At 47.3% G+C, this 19269-nt stretch overlaps 1 protein-coding gene across 1 annotated transcript; it reads right to left on the reverse strand.

Annotated features, from left to right (window-relative positions):
* Positions 1-11357: 11357 nt before the first annotated feature.
* Rps15a (ribosomal protein S15a) lies at positions 11358-16602 on the reverse strand. Its single transcript, XM_006985680.4, has 5 exons — positions 16518-16602; positions 15611-15748; positions 15045-15124; positions 12047-12132; positions 11358-11489 (listed from the first exon to the last, which is right to left on the reverse strand). Exons 2-5 carry the CDS (start codon positions 15741-15743, stop codon positions 11396-11398), a joined length of 393 nt encoding a protein of 130 aa, XP_006985742.1. The 5' UTR covers positions 15744-15748; positions 16518-16602; the 3' UTR covers positions 11358-11395.
* Between the last annotated feature and the right edge of the window lie 2667 nt (positions 16603-19269).

A 19269-nucleotide genomic window follows, 5' to 3' on the forward strand; every position in this document is an offset into this window, starting at 1 on the left:
AGCAGGCAAGGACCAGAGGATGGTGGGCTCTTTTAGGCATGTTAGGCATTGGCCTTGGTCCTCAAGGCAATGGGAATCACTGAAGAATATTGAGTAAGAAATATGTGCACCTTCTTTGATGAGGACCATGGAAGGAAGCAGGGAAGACAGCCATATAGTTTTAGTGGTCACCAAATGACAGCTGAAAACAGAAGTAGAGGGAGAGAGAGAGAAGAGGACAGGGATGAGAAGTCTTGGGGATCAAAATAGACCTAATTTGGTATAAACTCAAGGTGAGAGGTGGGAAATCTGAGGAATAACCCTTCATCTAGGTTTGTCTCTCTTTTTAGATTTACTTATGTTTTTATTCATATGTACCTTTGTGTGACTGCACATATATACGCTCCTGTATGTGGGAGCCCAGAGACCAGAAGAGGATGTTGGATTCCCCTGGAGCTGGAGTTACAGGCAATTACAAGGTAGCCAGTGTAGTGTAGGTGCTGGGAATTAAACTCCCATCCTCAAAAAGAGTAATCAGTGTCCTTAACCAATAAGCCATCTCTCCATCCCCCACTTCTTCCCTCCCTCCATTCCTCTCCCACTCTTTAGACAGGGTCTCACTACATAGACCAAGCTGGTCTCAAACTCATAGCTCCACCTGTCTCCACCTCCCAAGTACTGAGATTAAAGGCATGTGCCAACATGCTCACACACATTTAAACACTTTCAACACTCAGATCCAGGTATTACCAACAGGTATAAACACGCTGCTGACCTCAGCTCAGGCCGGCATCCTTTCAGACTCTTCCTGATCCAGAAGGCGACTTTCTGTAGGGCATGGTGTCATCACACTCCTGTAATCCCAGAACTTTGGAAGTGGAGGCAGAAAGAGGAGGATCAGGAATTCAAGGTCATCCTCAGGTACACAGTGAGTTCAAAGTCACCCTACACTACATGAGACCAGTCTCAAAAGAAAAGGAGGAGGAGGAGGAGGAGAGGAGAAGAAGGAAGAGGGGACAGAGGGAAGGAAGAAGGTGTCAACTTCCTGCTCATCCTGAGATTCATTATCTCAAACCAAGGTCAAAACAACACCCCCAGTCCTCACCATCCAGACTGCCTACACCTCAAAACTCAGTCTCCAGTTGCAGCCCCAGTGACAGTGAGAGGGGATGCATACAGCTATAGGATGCAGACCCAAGCATGGCATGTCCTGATTGGGTCCTCTGCATAACTCGGCCTCAACACCTTAACATCCCCCTCCATGAAGGCACCTCCTTCTCCTCACTTCTTTCTTCCCACTGAATAAATTGTGAGCTGTTTATTTACAGAGACCAAGCTATTTTCATTAGTGAGTGAGGAAGAAGGGCCAATTGCCCGTTGGTGGTGAATCACACTTGATTGCCACAGGATGGAGTCAGCCTGGGATACAGGGCCCCAGCCTGCTACGTATGGCTCCCATACTTCTCAGTGCCAAGTATCCCACATAGGGCCTGGGGACCCACAAAGCCGAGTTTTTTAAGTATCAGTCATGTTAAGACTTCTTGCTTCAGCCCATAGCTCCCAAATGAAGCCTTTATCCTTCATTCAAGACAGAAAGTACACTGAGTGTGTGCCTGTAACCCCAGCCAGTGTGTGCCTATAACCCCAGCCAGTGTGTGTATTCCTGTAATCCCAGCCAGTGTGTGTACCTATAACCCCAGCCAGTGTGTGTACCTGTAACTCCAGCCAGTGTGTGCACCTATAACCCCAGCCAGTGTGTGTACCTGTAACTCCAGCCAGTGTGTGCACCCATAACCCCAGCCAGTGTGTGCCTATAACCCCAGCCAGTGTGTGTACCCATAACCCCAGCCAGTGTGTGCCTATAACCCCAGCCAGTGTGTGCCTATAACCCCAGCCAGTGTGTGTATTCCTGTAATCCCAGCCAGTGTGTGCACCTGTAATCCCAGCCAGTGTGTGTACCTATAACCCCAGCCAGTGTGTGTACCTGTAACTCCAGCCAGTGTGTGTACCTGTAACTCCAGCCAGTGTGTGTGCACCTATAACCCCAGCCAGTGTGTGCACCTGTAATCCCAGCCAGTGTGTGCACCTATAACCCCAGCCAGTGTGTGCCTATAACCCCAGCCAGTGTGTGTACCCCTGTAACCCCAGCCAGTGTGTGCACCTGTAATCCCAGCCAGTGTGTGCACCTGTAACCCCAGCCAGTGTGTGTACCTGTAACCCCAGCCAGTGTGTGTACCTGTAACCCCAGCCAGTGTGTGTACCTATAACCCCAGCCAATGTGTGCACCTGTAACCCCAGCCGGTGTGTGTGCCTATAACTCCCAGCCAATGTGTGCACCTATAACCCCAGCCGGTGTGTGTATTCCTGTAATCCCAGCACTCAGTAAATTGGGAGTGAAGGATTTTGAGTTTAAGGCCAGCCTGAATCACAAAAATAAACTCTGTCAAAGTGGGGCAGAGGGCAGAAGTAGTGACAAAAGCCTTTAATTCCCTGCTACTTCCTGTGGTGCTCAGCCCCCAGTCTGGGTCTGGGGCCAGGGCCTCAAAGGAGTTACAGTTTGGGTTCCTGAAAACCAGGCTTTTCCCCTGAAGAGACTGGAGTCATCAGCCCCAAGGCCACTGTGTGCTCAGTCTCCGATGCCTTTGAGCTATCCTGTGTTCCCTCTGTGCAAAACTGCCTCCTGCTACTTTCGTCCCATTGTGTGATAGCTTTCTGCTAGCTCTGTCTCACTATTTCCCCTGCAAATCGTAAATAAGATGCTGTAGCTCTTAACAAACTTGCTTGGCATTAGACAGTTTGTGGGAGACCTCCTGACATCAGCTTTCCTGTCTTCGTCTTCTCATCTCCTGGTCATGCCGCTTAGGAACCTGTCACTGAAGAACAAGCTGCTGGCCCAGGTTACTGGAGGTCAGAGGACCCTGGCTTCCATACAGATGGAGCACCTCCTCCTCATACTGGTGGATCCCTAAACCTGTACTCGGTGCTTGTCCAATGTCAGGCCTCTGCCTGACCGTGTCTAACTGGACATCACAAGCTCAGTGTGACCCAAACCATGCTTTCTCTCCCTTTTCCTCACCTCAGACATTTGACTTTCCCTTCCACGGGCTGACTGACCTGTGTGAGTACTCAGCTGGCAGCTGGACTACCAACTTCCAAAAAATATCCAGTCCTCCACTTGCATAGCTGAGTGACAAGCCCTTTGGGAAAGAAAAGGGAGTTAGGTGGATGAGATGTGAGAACCTGACACGTGATGGTGTTCCCTATATACCTCTTCAGAGTCTTCTGGGAGCCTGCTACGCTCACACATGCTCACACTGTGCCCTGGTTGTTATTGCTATTCAAATATTAATTTATTTACCCAGACACCACAATTTTTTATATTTAAATTAAAAAAACTAAAGCTTGTGATATGCTACAGGTCACAGCATCCCTCTAAGGAAACAGAGCCATGGAGCTAGAAAAGCTAGGAGTTAGCAGAAATCAGAGTAGCCTTGGTTCTCCCTTAGGAATAAAAGTAGGGATGGGCAGGAAGAAGCATTTGGGGAAACTTTATTGAGATCACAAGGGGCAAAAATGCCTCCAGACAATTATCTGGTTTATATTAAAAAATGCAGCAGCAGAGAAAGCAATATTAAAACTGGGAGGCAACGAATGAGCAGCACAGACAGATTCAACAGTCTAGCCTTCAACTAGAGGGAAAGCAGCCCTGACTGCCAAGCACAGTGTAGCAGACCTGTAATGGCACTCAGAGACTGAGGCAGGAGGGTGGCAAGCTCCAGGCCAGCCTTGGCAACAGAGTGAGTGAGGCCCTGTCTCAAAAACACAAATGAACCAAAGAAACCTGTACATTCAAAAAAGGTGGTATCAAAGCTGGGCATGGTGGCACACATCAGTATTGCCAGCACTCAGTTAGCTGAAGAAGGATCACAAATTCAAGGACAGCCTGTACTGCATAGCAAGACCCTTATGAGAAAGGAAGATGAGTTATGCTCTGAGTATCTGGCATGATGTATATCACGTTCTTTGTGTATATGCATAGATAAATATATATATGTATATAAATATATACATGTGTGCACTCAGAAACATTTGCTGGATGAGTAGATGGGTGAGTGAGTGAATAGTAAATGGATGGATGAGAGGAAGTGGGTGGCTAGGATAGGGGTGAGTACATATGGAGATGAAAGGATGGGGGTGAGTAGGTAGACCGGTGAATAGGTAACTAGATGGATGAGTGAGTGGGTGGTTGGACACAGCCTATCCTCCAGCCCTCAGAACAACCCTGTGGTGGTTTGAGTGAGAATGGCCCCCAGAGGCTCATGTATCTGAATGTTTGGTCCCCAGTTGATAGAACTATTTGGGAAGGATTAGGAGGTGTAGCCTTGTGAAGGAGGTGTGTCACTAGGGGCAGGCTCAGGTGTTTCAAAAGCCCAATTAGCTCTCTCTCTCTCTCTCTCTCTCTCTCTCTCTCTCTCTCTCTCTCTCTCTCTCTCTCTCTCTGTTTTCTCTCAACACGTAAGCTGCTCAAGGATCATATCTGCCTGCTGCTATGTTCCCTGCCATGATAGCCATGGACCCACCCTCTGAAAATGTAAGCAAGCCCTGACTAAATGCTTTGTTTTAGAAGTTGTCTTGGTCTTGGAGCTTTGTCACAGCTGTAAAAAAGTAACGAAGACAAACTCTCTTTAGCCTCAAGGCCAAAGACACACCTACTCTCATCCTCCCTCCTTCTGCACCTTCTCCCTGTGGCCATCAATAATCTACTGTGTCTCACAAGGTGGCTCCAGTCCAGACCTGGGTTCATGTGAGCAAACTCTTCCAGGACACTTTCAGTCCTGTGCTGTCACCTAGTGGAAATCTTGTGAAACTGCAGAGACGATGCTTGCCGCACTCCCAGGAGCCTGGCAAGAACTGGTGGGCGGGCCTCCCATGGACTGTGTGACACCCTGGGAATGGGTATGTGTGTGCTGAGTGACTTTAAGCAGCAGTCAGGCAAGGTGACAAACCCAGAAGAGTGTGACATGGCCAGGGCACAGCACATTCTCAAAGCAGCAAGAAAGACACTGTCAACTTCCATCTTAGGCCTGGGAAAACCAATGACTTACTGTTACAAGCCCAGCTGCCCCCCACAGTGTCTAGAGAGATCAGGCAAGGAGTTTACTCAAAAGGAAGGTGACTTTATTTGAAAAGCCACCTAGACAAGATGGTGGACTCCTTTTAGGGAAGAAAAAAAGGTATCACTCTGTAGCTAGGAAGTTAATAGGAGGGTTATACAGGGTTCTGGTAGGTGTTCCCAAACTGTTGGATGCCTTCTCACAGCAGGTAGGCTGCAGGACACAGGTATCTGTCATTGTCCTGACACTGGGGCCTGGAAGGAATAAGAACCTTCTAAAGAGTATCCCTCTAGCCGGGCATTGGTGGCGCACGCCTTTAATCCCAGCACTCGGGAGGCAGAGGCAGGCGGATCTTTGTGAGTTCGAGCCCAGCCTGGTCTTCAAAGCAAGTTCCAGGAAAGGCGCAAAGCTACACAGAGAAACCCTGTCTCAAAAAAACCAAGTGTATCCCTCACTCTAGCTATCTAGACTCTTGAAAGGAGGTACTCCAGGAACTGGAATCTCCCCCAGAATCTCATGGAGAGCAAAGGTTTTAAGTGCGGTGCCCACCAAACAGGGAATCTCCAGAGAGATTAGGCCTCTGGTAGGAGACCAGAGCCTGGACAGTGATGGGCAGTGACCCGAGACCACATCTTGGCCAGGACTGCTTAGCTAGGTAGGACACTGAAGGTGAAATTTGAGTGGTTGCTTGTCCCTCTTCCAATGGCCATGTTGAATAAATCTCCCTTGCTGTTTTTCTTTAGTAATTTGACTCTTTTATTATTGAAGAGTGGTAGCCAAACATGGCTTGTTGGGACTTGCAGGGGCAGACTCTTAATTCCTACCTCTGATCAAAGATCATTTCCTCTGGCTATTCCTGTCACTGCTTAGGCACACATCACACAGCTGAGCAGGCTTGAGGGTAGGTATCTGTGTCAGGTCCTCTTGCTATTGGCCTCTCAGGAATGGATGGGAAAAAAATCCTTAATGCTTGGCCTCACAACCACCCAGTCAGGGCTCTCCTCACATGAGGGAAGCTTTGTTACCCAGTAGGGACACCCTCAGATGCGCCTGTCCTGCATGGTGCCAACCCAGGGCTATTGAAACTTTGGATCTTACCTCCCATTCAGCTGGCAACACAAATGTTAACACCTGCTATATCATTGCTTGGAATCTAAAAGACCTAACATTCCAAGCTACCCAGAAAAGATGAGCTAATGCAGCTGGGCTTGTCAACCACCTTTCAGGAAAGCTGATCCACCTAAGGAGATAGGGGGAATAATTATCCCCTTAACGAGCTAACATGCTTTCCCTTCCCAAAAGCCTCTCCTTGGGGTGTATGAGGCTGCACTGTGAGCCTGTCGTGCAGCCTGCCCATTTTTCTGAGTTAGGACTCAGAAAAGCACAACTTTTTTTCTTTGTCCTTCTTTCCAAATACCGGCTAAGCATGCTTTTCCAGGCTCTCTCGGTATTTCTTCTCTCCCCACGTGGGTGTTTGTCTAACATGCTAGCCTAACTCAAACAGCTTGGCTCTCTTCTTTTCCCTTGCCTGGCAGCTGCTGAGATTTACACTTAAACTCTAATAAAATTGCCCTCGTTTCCTTTGAAGTCTGTTTCTAAAGGCTTTAAAAAAAAAATTGTACATACTTACACGTGAAGCCCCTAAAATCATTAACATACAAGTAACATTATGCAGACTTAGCAGGTTGTATTTATATATTTAGGAATATATACACACATGCCAATTAAAGAAAAAAGGGGGGCTGCAGAGATAGCTCAGAGGTTAAGAGTAGTGGCTGTGGTGGCGCACGCCTTTAATCCCAGCACTCGGGAGGCAGAGCCAGGCGGATCGCTGTGAGTTCGAGGCCAGCCTGGGCTACCAAGTGAGCTCCAGGAAAGGCGCAAAACTACACAGAGAAACTACACAAACAAAAAAAAAAAAAAAAAAGAGCACTGGCTGTCCTTGCAGGGTCCTGAGTTCAATTCCCAGCACCCACAAGCAGCTCACAATTTAACAGGATGCCCTCTTCTGGTGTGCAGGCAAAGCATCCATATACATTAAATAATCTTTTTCACATGATTTTTTTTAAAAAGATTTATTGTGTAAATTTATTACAGTGTTCTGCCTGCATATATGCCTGCTCTCTTCTCTCCCTGGAGCTAAGTATGGTGGTTGTGAGCCACCTGATGTAGGTGCTGGGAACTGAACATGAATCTTCCCTTGGAAAGAGCAACAAGTGCTCTTTACTGCCTAGCCACTGCTCCAGCTTTATTAATGAGACTAAGAGCACCCACACACACACACACACAATCACCATGATAGTGACTCATCCATCACCTTTGCTATCTCCATTCACCTCTTATTTCTGCTGACTGGTCCTGGTCCATTTCTGCTGACTCCACTCGTCTCTCTGCTTTAGGCCCTAAATACTGACTGTAGCTCTTATCCTCATGTCCTATTGGACAGGAGTGGATATCCAACCTAAAAGAGCAGAGACAGGCTGGGGGAGAGGAGGGCAGTGAGGCTGCCATGTGCAAAATCCAACCAGGGATATGAGGGACCAATGGAAAAATTCACATCATTTTTTATAGATGTCTTGATCCCAGGGACCCACATAGTCAAAGGAGAGAACCAATTTCCACAAGCTGTTCCCTGTGATCACTACTCAAATGCTTGTACATGCACACAATTAGTAAAGAGTTTATTAGCATAAACGAAGGTTGGCCATGGCTCACCCTGGCCTACCTTAATTGTTCTGAGAACACTTATTAGGTTAGCCTACCATGGGCAAAATCAATCTAAAGCAAAGCTTATTTTGTATTAAAAGTGGTGGGAATCCCCTGCAGTGTAACACATGCTGCATCAGTACTGAAAACTATGCAATGCCAGCACCTCAGGAGGCTGGGACCATGGGATTATGTGGTTAAGGCTGGGACTAGGCCACATACCAAGACTCAGCTTCAAAAAGAAAAAGTGGGATGGGGCTAGAGAGATAAAGGCACTGGCTGCTCTTCAAGGATGGGGGTTTGATTCCCAGTACCCACATGGGGCTGAAAAACTATAGCTCTCGTTTCAAGGTGATCCAACACCTTCTGGCCTCCTTGAGCACGGCACACAATGTGGTGTACAGACATACAAGTAAAATAGATCTCAAAAAGTTTTTTAAGTGGGACTGGGGAGATGGCTCAGAGGGTCAGAGTGCTTGCTGTGCAATGCTGAGGACCCGAGAAAGAGGGAAGGAGGGAGGGAGGGAGGAAGAAGGACAGAAAAAAAAAGTCAACCTGTGGGTTTGACACCCGAGTTCTCTCTCAAGTTGTCAAGTCTCTGGGACATCCTTCACAAACAGTGTAGGAATAACTGCATAACCCAAGGTAGCTTGAGTTCTCCCCTCTTGTTGAATTAAGCCAAAGATTTCTAAGGTAGACCAAGAAGGAATGCTGGATGTTACTGGGAGAGATACCATCCTTAGGAGGAAGGTAAGAAAGATGCCGAGACAGGCCAGTTTTAAATTTCCACTGACTACTTTTACCCTTTGACCAGGAATCCAGGATAGATCATCCAGTAGTTTGCATAGCCTCCTTTTTTTAGGTCTTCCTAGGGCTAATATGGGTAGGCACTACACTGGGACCCTTAGGAACCAGAGAATATAATATTCAAGGCCAGATGAGCAGGTAACACATGCTTAAAATTTTTGGATTGAGGGGTGGGTGGATGGATAGGCAATGCCAGGCAGTGGTGCATGCCTTTAATCCCAGCACACAGGAGGCAGAGGCAGGTGGATCTGAGTTCGAGGCCTGCCTGGTTCAAAGAGTTTCAGGACAGCCAAGACTATATAGAGAAACCCTGTCTTGAAAAACCAAAAATAAATTTTAAAAAGTTAGCCAACTTGCCCTCTAAAGGCCTGCAGTTTGATGAGACAATAGACTAATTGGGAAGAAAATGAACTTAACTCACTCTTCGGCCTTCCCAGACACAACCCTTCAACAGCTTCAGGTCTACCCAAAGGATAGAATTCCAGAAGTGTGCTCTTTTCATCCTGACCATTCAGGTCAGAGAATACTGGGCTCATACTCTTTTGGTCCCTTCAGACTTTGTTTTCATTGACCAAAAGCCCAAACTTTTATATATATATAAAGATATGGCCTGGGTGACTATGCCCTAAATGAATGGACTGAAGGGGTAAATGGCTTCCCTTATGGCTGGGCTGGTGGGTATGAAGAATTCACCTGTAGCAAGGCAGTGGCAGCACATGCCTTGAATCTTGGCACTTAGGAGGCAGAGGCAGGCAGATCTTTGAAAAAGAGGCCAAACTAGTCTACGGAGCAGGATCCAGGAGAGCCAGGGCTACAGAGAAACCCTATCTGGAAAAACCAGAGGTCTGAGACCAGCCTCAGTTTGATCTAGCCCACAAAGACCCCAACATTGTCTCAGGCGACAAAAATGGGGGGGGGGGGTGGGCATGGAAAGGAAGACCATGAGGGGGATAGAATCGATATACCTGAAGCTGGCAAGGTCAAGGCCCCTGAGCTAGTGTAGACTGGTAATCTACAAATGAGAAATGATCCAGTTTAACTTCCCATACAAGGGCAGTAGGGACAGAAAACATGAGAGGGATCAGGCCTCTGAAATGGAAACCAAGGAAAATCCCACTTGTAAAGGTAAGAGGATTATTTGACTATGAAATTTGCTTAACAATTGAATAGGAAGCTAATTTGATCCCCAAGGAGAAAGACAGCATCAAGTAATGGGAACTGCCATTTACCCAGAGCCAGTTAAGTCAAAACCTGAATCAGATTCCTCACCACAACCACTGACCCTGGATTTTTCTAACCGACCAATTGTCAGACTGAGTTGGAGGACTTCCCACTTTCCCAAGCTCCTCCTCCCCTTGGGATCACCTCCTGAGAACTCTAGAGGATGGCAGTATTGAGTGCTTGGGGCAGCTGACCCAGCCAATCAAGGCAGGAGTGCACAAAAAGGGGGAAGGCATAGAGATCCTGCATCTCAAACTGTGGACCATAGTAAATATTTTTGGTCAGGCATTTTTGTCAGTTAACAAGTGGTAACCAGACACACAAAGATCTTTTCAACTCTTTCCAGCTGATGTGAGGAAATGCTCCAAGGTAAATCCGATCCTGGTGAGGACAACAGAGCCCTCAGCATCGCAGGGACCCAGCAGCACTTTTTCAACTTAAGCAGGCACAAAGCTCTCCAAACCAAGGGACTTCTGTTCAGAACTCGAGTGCTCTACTAGGCAGGTGGGGGGTACTACTGAGTGCTCATTCCAAAGGACCAGAATTTCACTCCTATTTTAAATGTTACAGCTATGAATACCAATGTCCCCTAAACCCAGCTCACAGCCTGAGGTGATGAAAGCTGCAGGGGTCAAACTTAGCAAGAAGACAACAGGTCACTAGGGGACTGCTCTGGGACATTGGGACCATTGCCTCCGCTCTCCTTTGCTTCTGAAATGGGCAGCTTTGTTCCACCACACAATCCACACCTGAAGGTATCCACCCACCAGACACAAACCATGTTCTCAGTGAAAACAACAGCCAAACCAACCTTTCATTTGGTATTTTCCATAGTAACAGAGCTAACCATTCCACCCAGGTGTGGTGGCACTTGCCTTTACATCTGGGAGGCAGAGGCAGATGGATCTCAGGAATTTATCTGGGAACCCAACTCAAGTCCCATGCCAACCACAGGCTTTCTCTTACCAACCTTGTCAAACCTTTATGCTGTTTTTCAACTATAGGGTTCAGAACCCAGGGTGTGCTTGATTAAGTGTGCAACACCTCCAGCTAGCTTTTTATATTATCTTTCAGACTGAGTCTTAATACCCAAGAAATGACATTTTTCAGGGCTCAACTATATGGTACTACCCTCTGAGACAGCCTGCCAAGTCTGGGGATGAAAAGGGGCTGTAGGCAAAGACCCAGGTGGAAGTCCCATGCCTCCCATTGGCAAATAAACCAGACTGGGTCCACCCTGGACACTCAAAGCACCACACTATCATTAACTATTTTATGAGGTGTTACTGGCAAGCAACCCAAGTTTGCTGTAAGTGGTGCCACAAGGGACCTCCTTAAGGCCACACACAAGATGACAGCTTCATTATTTATGTCAAGCCTCACAGCTGAGCACCACTGGACCACAACCCAGAGGCAATCATCCTGACTTGAGTGAGGGCATGATTCAAGAGAAGTGTACCAGTCGGCACAACCAACATGCTGGACATTTGCTTTTCTGATGGAAAAGTTCAAAAAGACTGACCCTGAGCATAGTCCATGAAGGCTTTTTATTAATTTGTTTTACATCTCTAGAAAAAGAATCCCAGGATTTTTCCTCCTGTGTGTTTTCGTCTTGCTTCTTCATGGTCCATGATGCCAGCTGAGGTTGTCAGTACAATGAAGCTATGGAGGAAAGAAACACACTGGTTGAGTATAAACATTCCAGACATGCCTTCTCTGCTCACCACCACCTTCAGTAATGCTCAAGCCTGCTTTCTTAGGAGACAGAGACTGATGCTGCCTAGGAAAGCTGGTGCCTGGGGGCAGTGCATAGGAACGAATCCTGGAACAAAGGATGAAATCTTGAGACCCCAGCTACACACTCTGCCCTGACAGAAAACAAAGATGAGGCTGGGCATGGTTGCACAGGCCCTTAAATCCCAACACTTTGGAGGAAGAAATGGGCAATCTGAGTTCCAGATCAGTGAGGCCCTATCTAAAGTAAATAAATAAAAAAGGCACTGGGGCAGTGAAATGGCCTGGAGGGTAAAGGTGCTTGCTGTCATGCCTGATAATCTGAGGTTCATTCCCAGACCCACATTATAGAGAACTTAAGTATTTAAGTCAAGCTAGTTAGGCAAAGACAGCCACTACTATATAAATAAAGAAACCTCAGTTCAAGTCCAGCCATAGCCCAACATTTCAGAGCATTAATCTTTAATTGTAGAAAGCCAACTCACCCAAACTGACGGGATGGGAGCAGATTGTTCTGCCATTTTTCTAGGTCTTTGAGTTGCACATCAAATCTAGGGCTTATCACCCCACACTGTAAAAGAAAAAGAGAGATTAAATTCTTTATACTTTACCAAAAATCTAAAACAAGATGGCTTTCATAAGTGCTGGAGAGTCAATGATTCAAAACCAATCACCTATATTACAGGCACCTATTTCTCTGCACACACTTTTTTCTATAAATGCCATTCAAACACTGAGCAGGGTATGGCAGCACAAACCTACAACACTGATACTCAAGAGGTTGGGACAAAAAACTGAGTTCTAGGACAGGTAGGGCAACACAGGGTGATCCTGCCCTGGAAACACCATCCACACGTGTATGTATATCTATAGCCAAGCAAGATTATACCCTCCTGCCTACAAGAATGACCCATGTCAAGTACGGCCAAGTGACTTAAGGTCACATGGTAGTGCCTGGAGAACTGCTCGAGGGAAAAAAATATCTCATACAGAACTGAGACTGAATAAAATTACAATCAAAATTTCATTTCATTTTTATAGCTCAAGAGGGCTGCAAGCTCATCAGTAGCTTGCCAAGCACACACATATATGAACACACATGTGTACACACCAAAACCTTTAAGTAGAGCTGGCCAACAATAAACCTATAAACTGAAAACTGGAATACAGTACATCTAAGTAACAAGTGCCCAACCCTGCCTGCCCCTCTACACTCCCACCCTGAGGGAGGGTGATAGCAGGCAGACAGCAGTGTTCCCACAACTAGTCCAACTCCGCTACTGGGACACAGTGACAAGCGTCCTCCAGAAAAGAGCTCCACTTGAATCGCTGACTACAAACCCTCAAGCAGGACACAGCTGCAGAAAGGCTCCCACTGTTTATACCGCCCTAGGTAGCTCTGATTACCCCTTCCTCTAAGAACCCAGGATGCCCACACAGGACAACCATGTAAGAATTAGCAGTCACATGGGGGGGGGGGGTGCACGTCTTTAATTCCAGCACTTGGGAGACAGAGCCAGGAAGATCTCTGTGAGTTCAAGGCCAGCCTGGTCTATAGAGTGAGATCCAGGACAGCCACCAAAACGACAGAGAAACCCTGTCTCGAAACAAAAAGAGGATTAGCAGTCACACACCAAAGTAACTATGAAAGATGGAACTTGGTGCCGGGCGGTGGTGGTGCACACCTTTAATCCCAGCACTGGGAGGCAGAGCCAAATGGATCTCTGTGAGTTCGAGGCCAGCCTGGGCTACCAAGTGAGTGCCAGGAAAGGCGCAAAGCTACACAGAGAAACCCTGTCTCGAAAAAACAAAAAAACAAAAAAAACAAAAAAGATGGAACTTGGCAAACGCCTTCCAACACCTCCAGGCTGTATGTATCTCCTTAAAGATAAGACTCGTTCTCACCCTATCCTTCCTTGATTCCACCTTCCTGTCTGCTGGCTGTCATGGACTCCAGCCCCCATTTCTTTATTCCAGCTGTGAAAAGGTCCCCAGAGAAGGAAGCAGCACAGCCCTCTCTTAACCAAGCACAAGCAGGGAGATGAAGGGCAGGTTCCGTCCTCTCTAGTCTCTAACACCTTACCCACAGCAAGGGTAAATCTTACTTGAGGCCAACAGGCATTCTCTGGTATAGGGAAAGTGAAGTTCAGAGAGAATGACCTACACAATAGCAGTAAGCACTACACCACATGCCGCTCTACCTGCACCTACCTCCTCCTATTGGCTAAGCAATTGACCAGAGACATGAGCATGACTAAAGTTTCCTAAAATCAGAAAAAACAAAGCAGGACAGCTACTCTCAAATTCAAAAGCACACCGGGAGTGGGTTCTTACTGCAACAACAAATGACTGAAAACTAGCCTTGCCAACTCTTCATCTTTCAAAGACCTCAGAAGCAGTAGTGTTAAGGTCTGGATATTGAGAAGCAACTTTGTGAAACAAAAACCTTCAGAACAGAAGGAAAACCTCACCAACTCAACCACTACCACTGACCATGTGTTTTACTCCATGAGATAAGGCCAGTAGTTCTCAACCTTTCTAATACTATGACCCTTTAATACAGTTCCTCATGTTAAAGTGACCCCTAATTTTAAATCATTTTTGTTGCTACTTAACTAATTTTGCTACTGGAAGTAAATGTTTACCAACTGGGCGTGGTAGCCCACGTCTTTAGTCCTAGCAGCAGGGAGGCAGGATTTCTGTGAGTTCAAGGTTAGCCTGATCTACAAGGAGAGTTCCAGGACAGAACCGTTACAGAGAAACCGTCTCCAAACCACCCCCTCAAAAAAAGAATCAGTTTTTCAAAGGTCTTAGGAGACCCCTGTGAAAGCGTTGTTCAACCCCCAAAATGGTTGAGAACCACTGGACCAAAGGTCCTCAAACTCCTCACAGATCAGCCTCAGCCACACTGGCTTACTGACATGTCCCAAACACCAGCTATCAGACCATCAAGTCAAAGAGACAGGGATCAAATAGTCTCTTTGGTTATACTGACAATTCAAACTGACAAGCAATCTAGACCTCAGACACAACTATAACCTACACTGGCAAACTCTGAGAGGCCATCAACCCTGGCACTTAGCCATTTACTCAAGATAACAATTCCATTAAAAAAAACAGCAATGCACTGGAGGTAGAGATCTGAGTTAAAGGCCAACCTGTCTACGTATTAAGACCCCATCTTGAAAACAGATCCAGCACACCATGAGTACTAAGAAATTGAATTGTTTATATACTAAGTCATAACCTGAAGCTACTGAAATCGGTAGTCAATTGGGTTACCATGGCCTAGTTTTATCTCACACAAAACTTACCAAAAACTTGAGCAAGCAGTCAAAGATAACAATTGAAATGTAGTGTTTAAAGAGTCACCCTCGCCAATTCCTGAAATTCGGGAAGTGAGCAAGGGTGCCAGCAGTACACAAAACTTGCAGGCAGATGCAAAGTGAGTGAAGGTTCTTTAAAGAGACAATCTCGTCTTACCTTGTTCAACCTGCCTGTGAGGTTCACAACGATTTTCCCAGCTCTGTGGTCGTCGATGATTTCAAACTCACCAATGTAACCTGTAAACCAAAGGACTAGTCAGTATCAGACCAAAGACACCAGTCTGAGACTTAAACCTTTAGGACCCAGCACTGCTTTTGCCTACATTTTCCCCCCTCACATCTGATTGTGTCAGAATTCTTAAAACTCTGCATGACATAAAAATTTAGGCATTACACCTAAAACCATTCCTAGCATAATCCTTTTCCCTCCCTTCCCAATATTCACGGTGGTACAGTCCCAAGGCCAGCTTGCCCCAGCCATCAGGGTAACCTTTCCCCCCCCAACTGTCCAGAGGCTCAGGAGCCCTGGGGCTTGCAGTGACCTGTGTCACTTAAGTCCAGACACAAGCTCACTTGTCCCAGCCTCACCCAACTTTGGCTCTCTAAAAGCTTCACTTGTACTACCCTACCCTCTCTCCCACAGACCCACCAAGTACTCTGCTGTGGTTGTCTCTTTAGGATTATTTCCTTCGACTACCAAAAATCTAAAACACCAACACTCACCATGCTTCATCATCACAGTTAAGAACCTAACGATGACTTTGGAGCAGGGCCTGATGAGGACCTGGCGCTTGCCTCTCTTCTCAGCATTGTTGATGCTCTTGAGAGCATCAGCCAGGACATTCATGCGCACCATGGTGCCTGAGGAAAGAAAACACAGGATTTGCTTGCACCGACATCCGATCATGAAACTTGTCTCCCTACTCCCACCATTAAATTTTCTTTGGTCTAAGCTCATGACACAAGACATTCGGGCTCCTACCACCCAGCACACAAATAGCTGGACAAAACGACACAAGCCAAGACTCAGAAGATAACCTTGCCAAACGTCTAAGTAGGGAGTGGCTGTCAACAGAACGGAAGTTTTAGCAACGTTTGCCAGGATCTTCCAAGTCAGCAGTGTCAGCGGTTAACACGACTTAACTCACTTTCAGGCAACCCCTTAGCACACTGCCGACAAAAAGCCTCCCAGAAGCAGAAGCATTAGGTGACGGGGCGCCCAAACGGCTCCTTGGACGGCAGGGCGGCTTTCACAGCATATTTCACGTGCCAAGCGCAAACCCCGACTTGATCCCCTAACTGAGCAGTGAGTGGCTGGGCAGAAACCCCAGCGCCAACACTGGCCACGGCTGCGTGGGGCGCCCGGGACTCTGGAGCGCCCGCCGACACCAGAAGCTTGCAGGACCCACGCGGGCCACCGTCCCCGCCGGCCCGGGCCGAGCGGAGCCCTGCCTGCAGCCGTGGGCCAGCTCCCGCCAAGAGCCGCCCATGGCGGCCCCGACCCCGACCGAAGGAAGCCGCGACCGCGGCAGGGCTCAATGAGCCCGCGGGACTCCCAAAACGAGCCCCGGGTAGACGGATGGCGCGGATGCCGGCGGATGACCGCGGAGCTCCACGGAGATTCACTCACCGGCGCGGAAAGATGGCGGAAAGAGGGTGGGAGGGCCGAACGCACGGAGTTATGGGAAGCGGAAGTGCTATCGCGAGACTTCATGGCCATCCACCCAAAATAAAAGAATCACCCTGTGTGAGAGATTTCTTATGGGAAGGGCGGGGCGGTTGAGAATGGAAGGGCTGAACTCTTAACTCTTTAGGGCTTGCGCTGTAGTTCAGGTAGTCTGGAACTTGCGGCAGTCCTCCTGCCTCAGCCCTTAGGGTCCTGGCGTTAACACCACAGTCGGCTTTTTCTTGGGTTTTTGTTTTGAGATAATGAAACTCACCAGGTAGCTGCGGCTGTGCTGGAACTATGGACACCAGGTGACTTCTAACTGCCTCTGCCTCCTAGTGCTGGGATTAAAGGCGTACTCCACACCCGGCTCTTTTGATTAGTTTGATTGGTTTGGTTTGGGTTTGCCTTTTGGAAATTGGATCTCACCAGGCTATCCCCAGATTCATGATAATCCTGACTCAAGCGGTGTTACTACCATGGTCTCCTCCTCTTCTTCAGGGAGTCTTTCATTATGTAGCCCGGGCTGGCCTCAGATTAGTGATCCTTCTGGGGTCACCTGCCTGCCTGGGAACTGGGGCTACACCAGAAATGAATCTATTGTCTGCTAGCCTGGACCGTTAAATTTCAAGCCAACAGAGGTTTAGTAAGCTTTGTTCATTGCTGTACGCACGAAGTGTAGAGAGGCTTCTGCCACATAGTAGGCCCTCAATACACAGCTGACAGACAAATCAGTTTCCCCATCATGAAAACAGAGATGATACCACCAACCACTTGAAGTTGCTTTGAGGGTGAGAGGTCACAGTGGCAATGGTGTTCAGTGTAGTGAGCATTGCCTCAGTCCTCTCCACCCATCCCTTCTCTCATCTCAGGGGAATCTTCACTGCCTATCATAACTCATGCCACACAAAGACCATTTGTTTTTTTCCTAAGGTTATTAGGATTTTGAATACAGGTCTGGCTATGTAGCTCAAACTGGCCTCAAACTCATCCTCCCCAATTCCCTTGACATACTAGCTCCACGTACACTTACCTTGCTCTGTTCAGTTTGCTTTAATTTAATGATTAGCAGAAGGCTAGAGTTAGAACATTTCTTATTTTCAGGGTGTTTTTTTTTTTTTTTTTTTTTTTTTTTGTTGTTGTTGTTGTTTTCTTCAAGACAGAGTTTCTCTGTGTAGCCATGGCTCACCTGGAACTCTGGAGACCAGGCTGGCCCCAAACTCATGGAGATTTACCTCTGCTTCCTGGACAGAGTGCTGGGATAAACAGCGTGCCCCGCCACCACCACCCAGCAAAGATTTATGTGTTTTATGTGTATGAGTGCTCTGTCTGCATGTATGCCTGCCCGCTAGAAGAGGGCATCAGATAACATTATAGATGGCTGTAAGCTACCATGTTTGCTGGGAATTGAACTCAAGACCTGTGGAAGAGCAGCCAGTGCTCTTAAGAGCTGAGCTCTCTCTCCAGTCCCAATATCTTGTTTGTTTGGTTTGGCTTGGCTTTTTGAGACATGGTTTCTCTGTGTAGCTTTGGAGCCTGTCCTGGAACTCACTTTATAGCCCAGGCTGGCCTTGAACTCACAGAGATCCGCCTGCCTCTGCCTCCCAAGTGCTAGGATTAAAGGTGTGTGCCACCACCGCCCAGCCATCTCTTCATTTTCAGGGGCTTTCCATAGGAAGGACATAGAATGTACACTATCACTGTATACTGTATCCCTCCTTTAACTACTCAACTGACATCTGAGTGCCTAGCATGTGCCAACTGTTGCACCATGTACTTGGAGTCAAGGAGCCAAACCAGCAGCTCCAATCAGTAGCAAATTCCGACTGTAGCCAGAGACAGCAAATCAAGAGGGCCACAGCTATACAGGGTGGCAATGTGAAGGGCTCTGAGGATGTAGGTTATCTGGGAAGTTGCCACAGCTTCCCTAAAAGAACTACTTCCATAAGCTTAGCTGCTAACAAATCCTGAGATCTGTGATATTGTCTCTACTTCACAGGTAAGAAAACTGTCATCTTAAATGGACCTGATACAAAAACTTCAAGAATTCAAAGCAAAGTGGGAGTGGGCAGTGGGGTGGGAGGGTGGTAGTTAACTAGTTAGTCTAAAATACTAGACTCCTTGGCGATTTCCCTACTTGATCCCACAGGCTTTTGCTATGTAGGCTTGGTGAAGCACAGCATCTGGATGTCTCCACACTGAGCCTAGAGGAGGGAACTTGTGTAGAAATGGGTAAGAAACTCAGGGTGCTGGGCAGCAGGGAAGTAGAAGAGCCCTGTAGAAACTGACTCACATCTGATCCATTAAGAGACAAACTAAAACCTGGTGAAAGATGAGCAGCTGGAGTTTAACCACACTGTAGAAAGATCAAGAGTCCAAGGCCATCCTGGGCTTTATATATGAGACTGTCTAAAAACACCCAAGTTCCCACACTCTATAGGGCATGGGGAAACTTTTAGGATCCATTCTTTTCTTCTTGGCCCAGCTCATTCCAAATGTGTCCACATGAGTGTTGGAATGACAGAACCTCATGAGGGAACTCAAACCAGTCTTGAAAAGAAGACTCAAGACTATGGCCAAAGGTAGCAAAGGATGGCTATGGTTTCGGCCACATATAGCTGACCTAAGCAGATGCCACAGGCGCATGTTTAGACCAGGGTTTCTTCTTATATTTTGAACCTTTTGAACAAATCTTCCTAGGTAGTCAAGGGTGGGC

Source organism: Peromyscus maniculatus, chromosome 1 (genome assembly GCF_049852395.1).
Source record: "Peromyscus maniculatus bairdii isolate BWxNUB_F1_BW_parent chromosome 1, HU_Pman_BW_mat_3.1, whole genome shotgun sequence".
In the NCBI taxonomy this organism is placed as follows: Eukaryota; Metazoa; Chordata; class Mammalia; order Rodentia; family Cricetidae; genus Peromyscus; species Peromyscus maniculatus.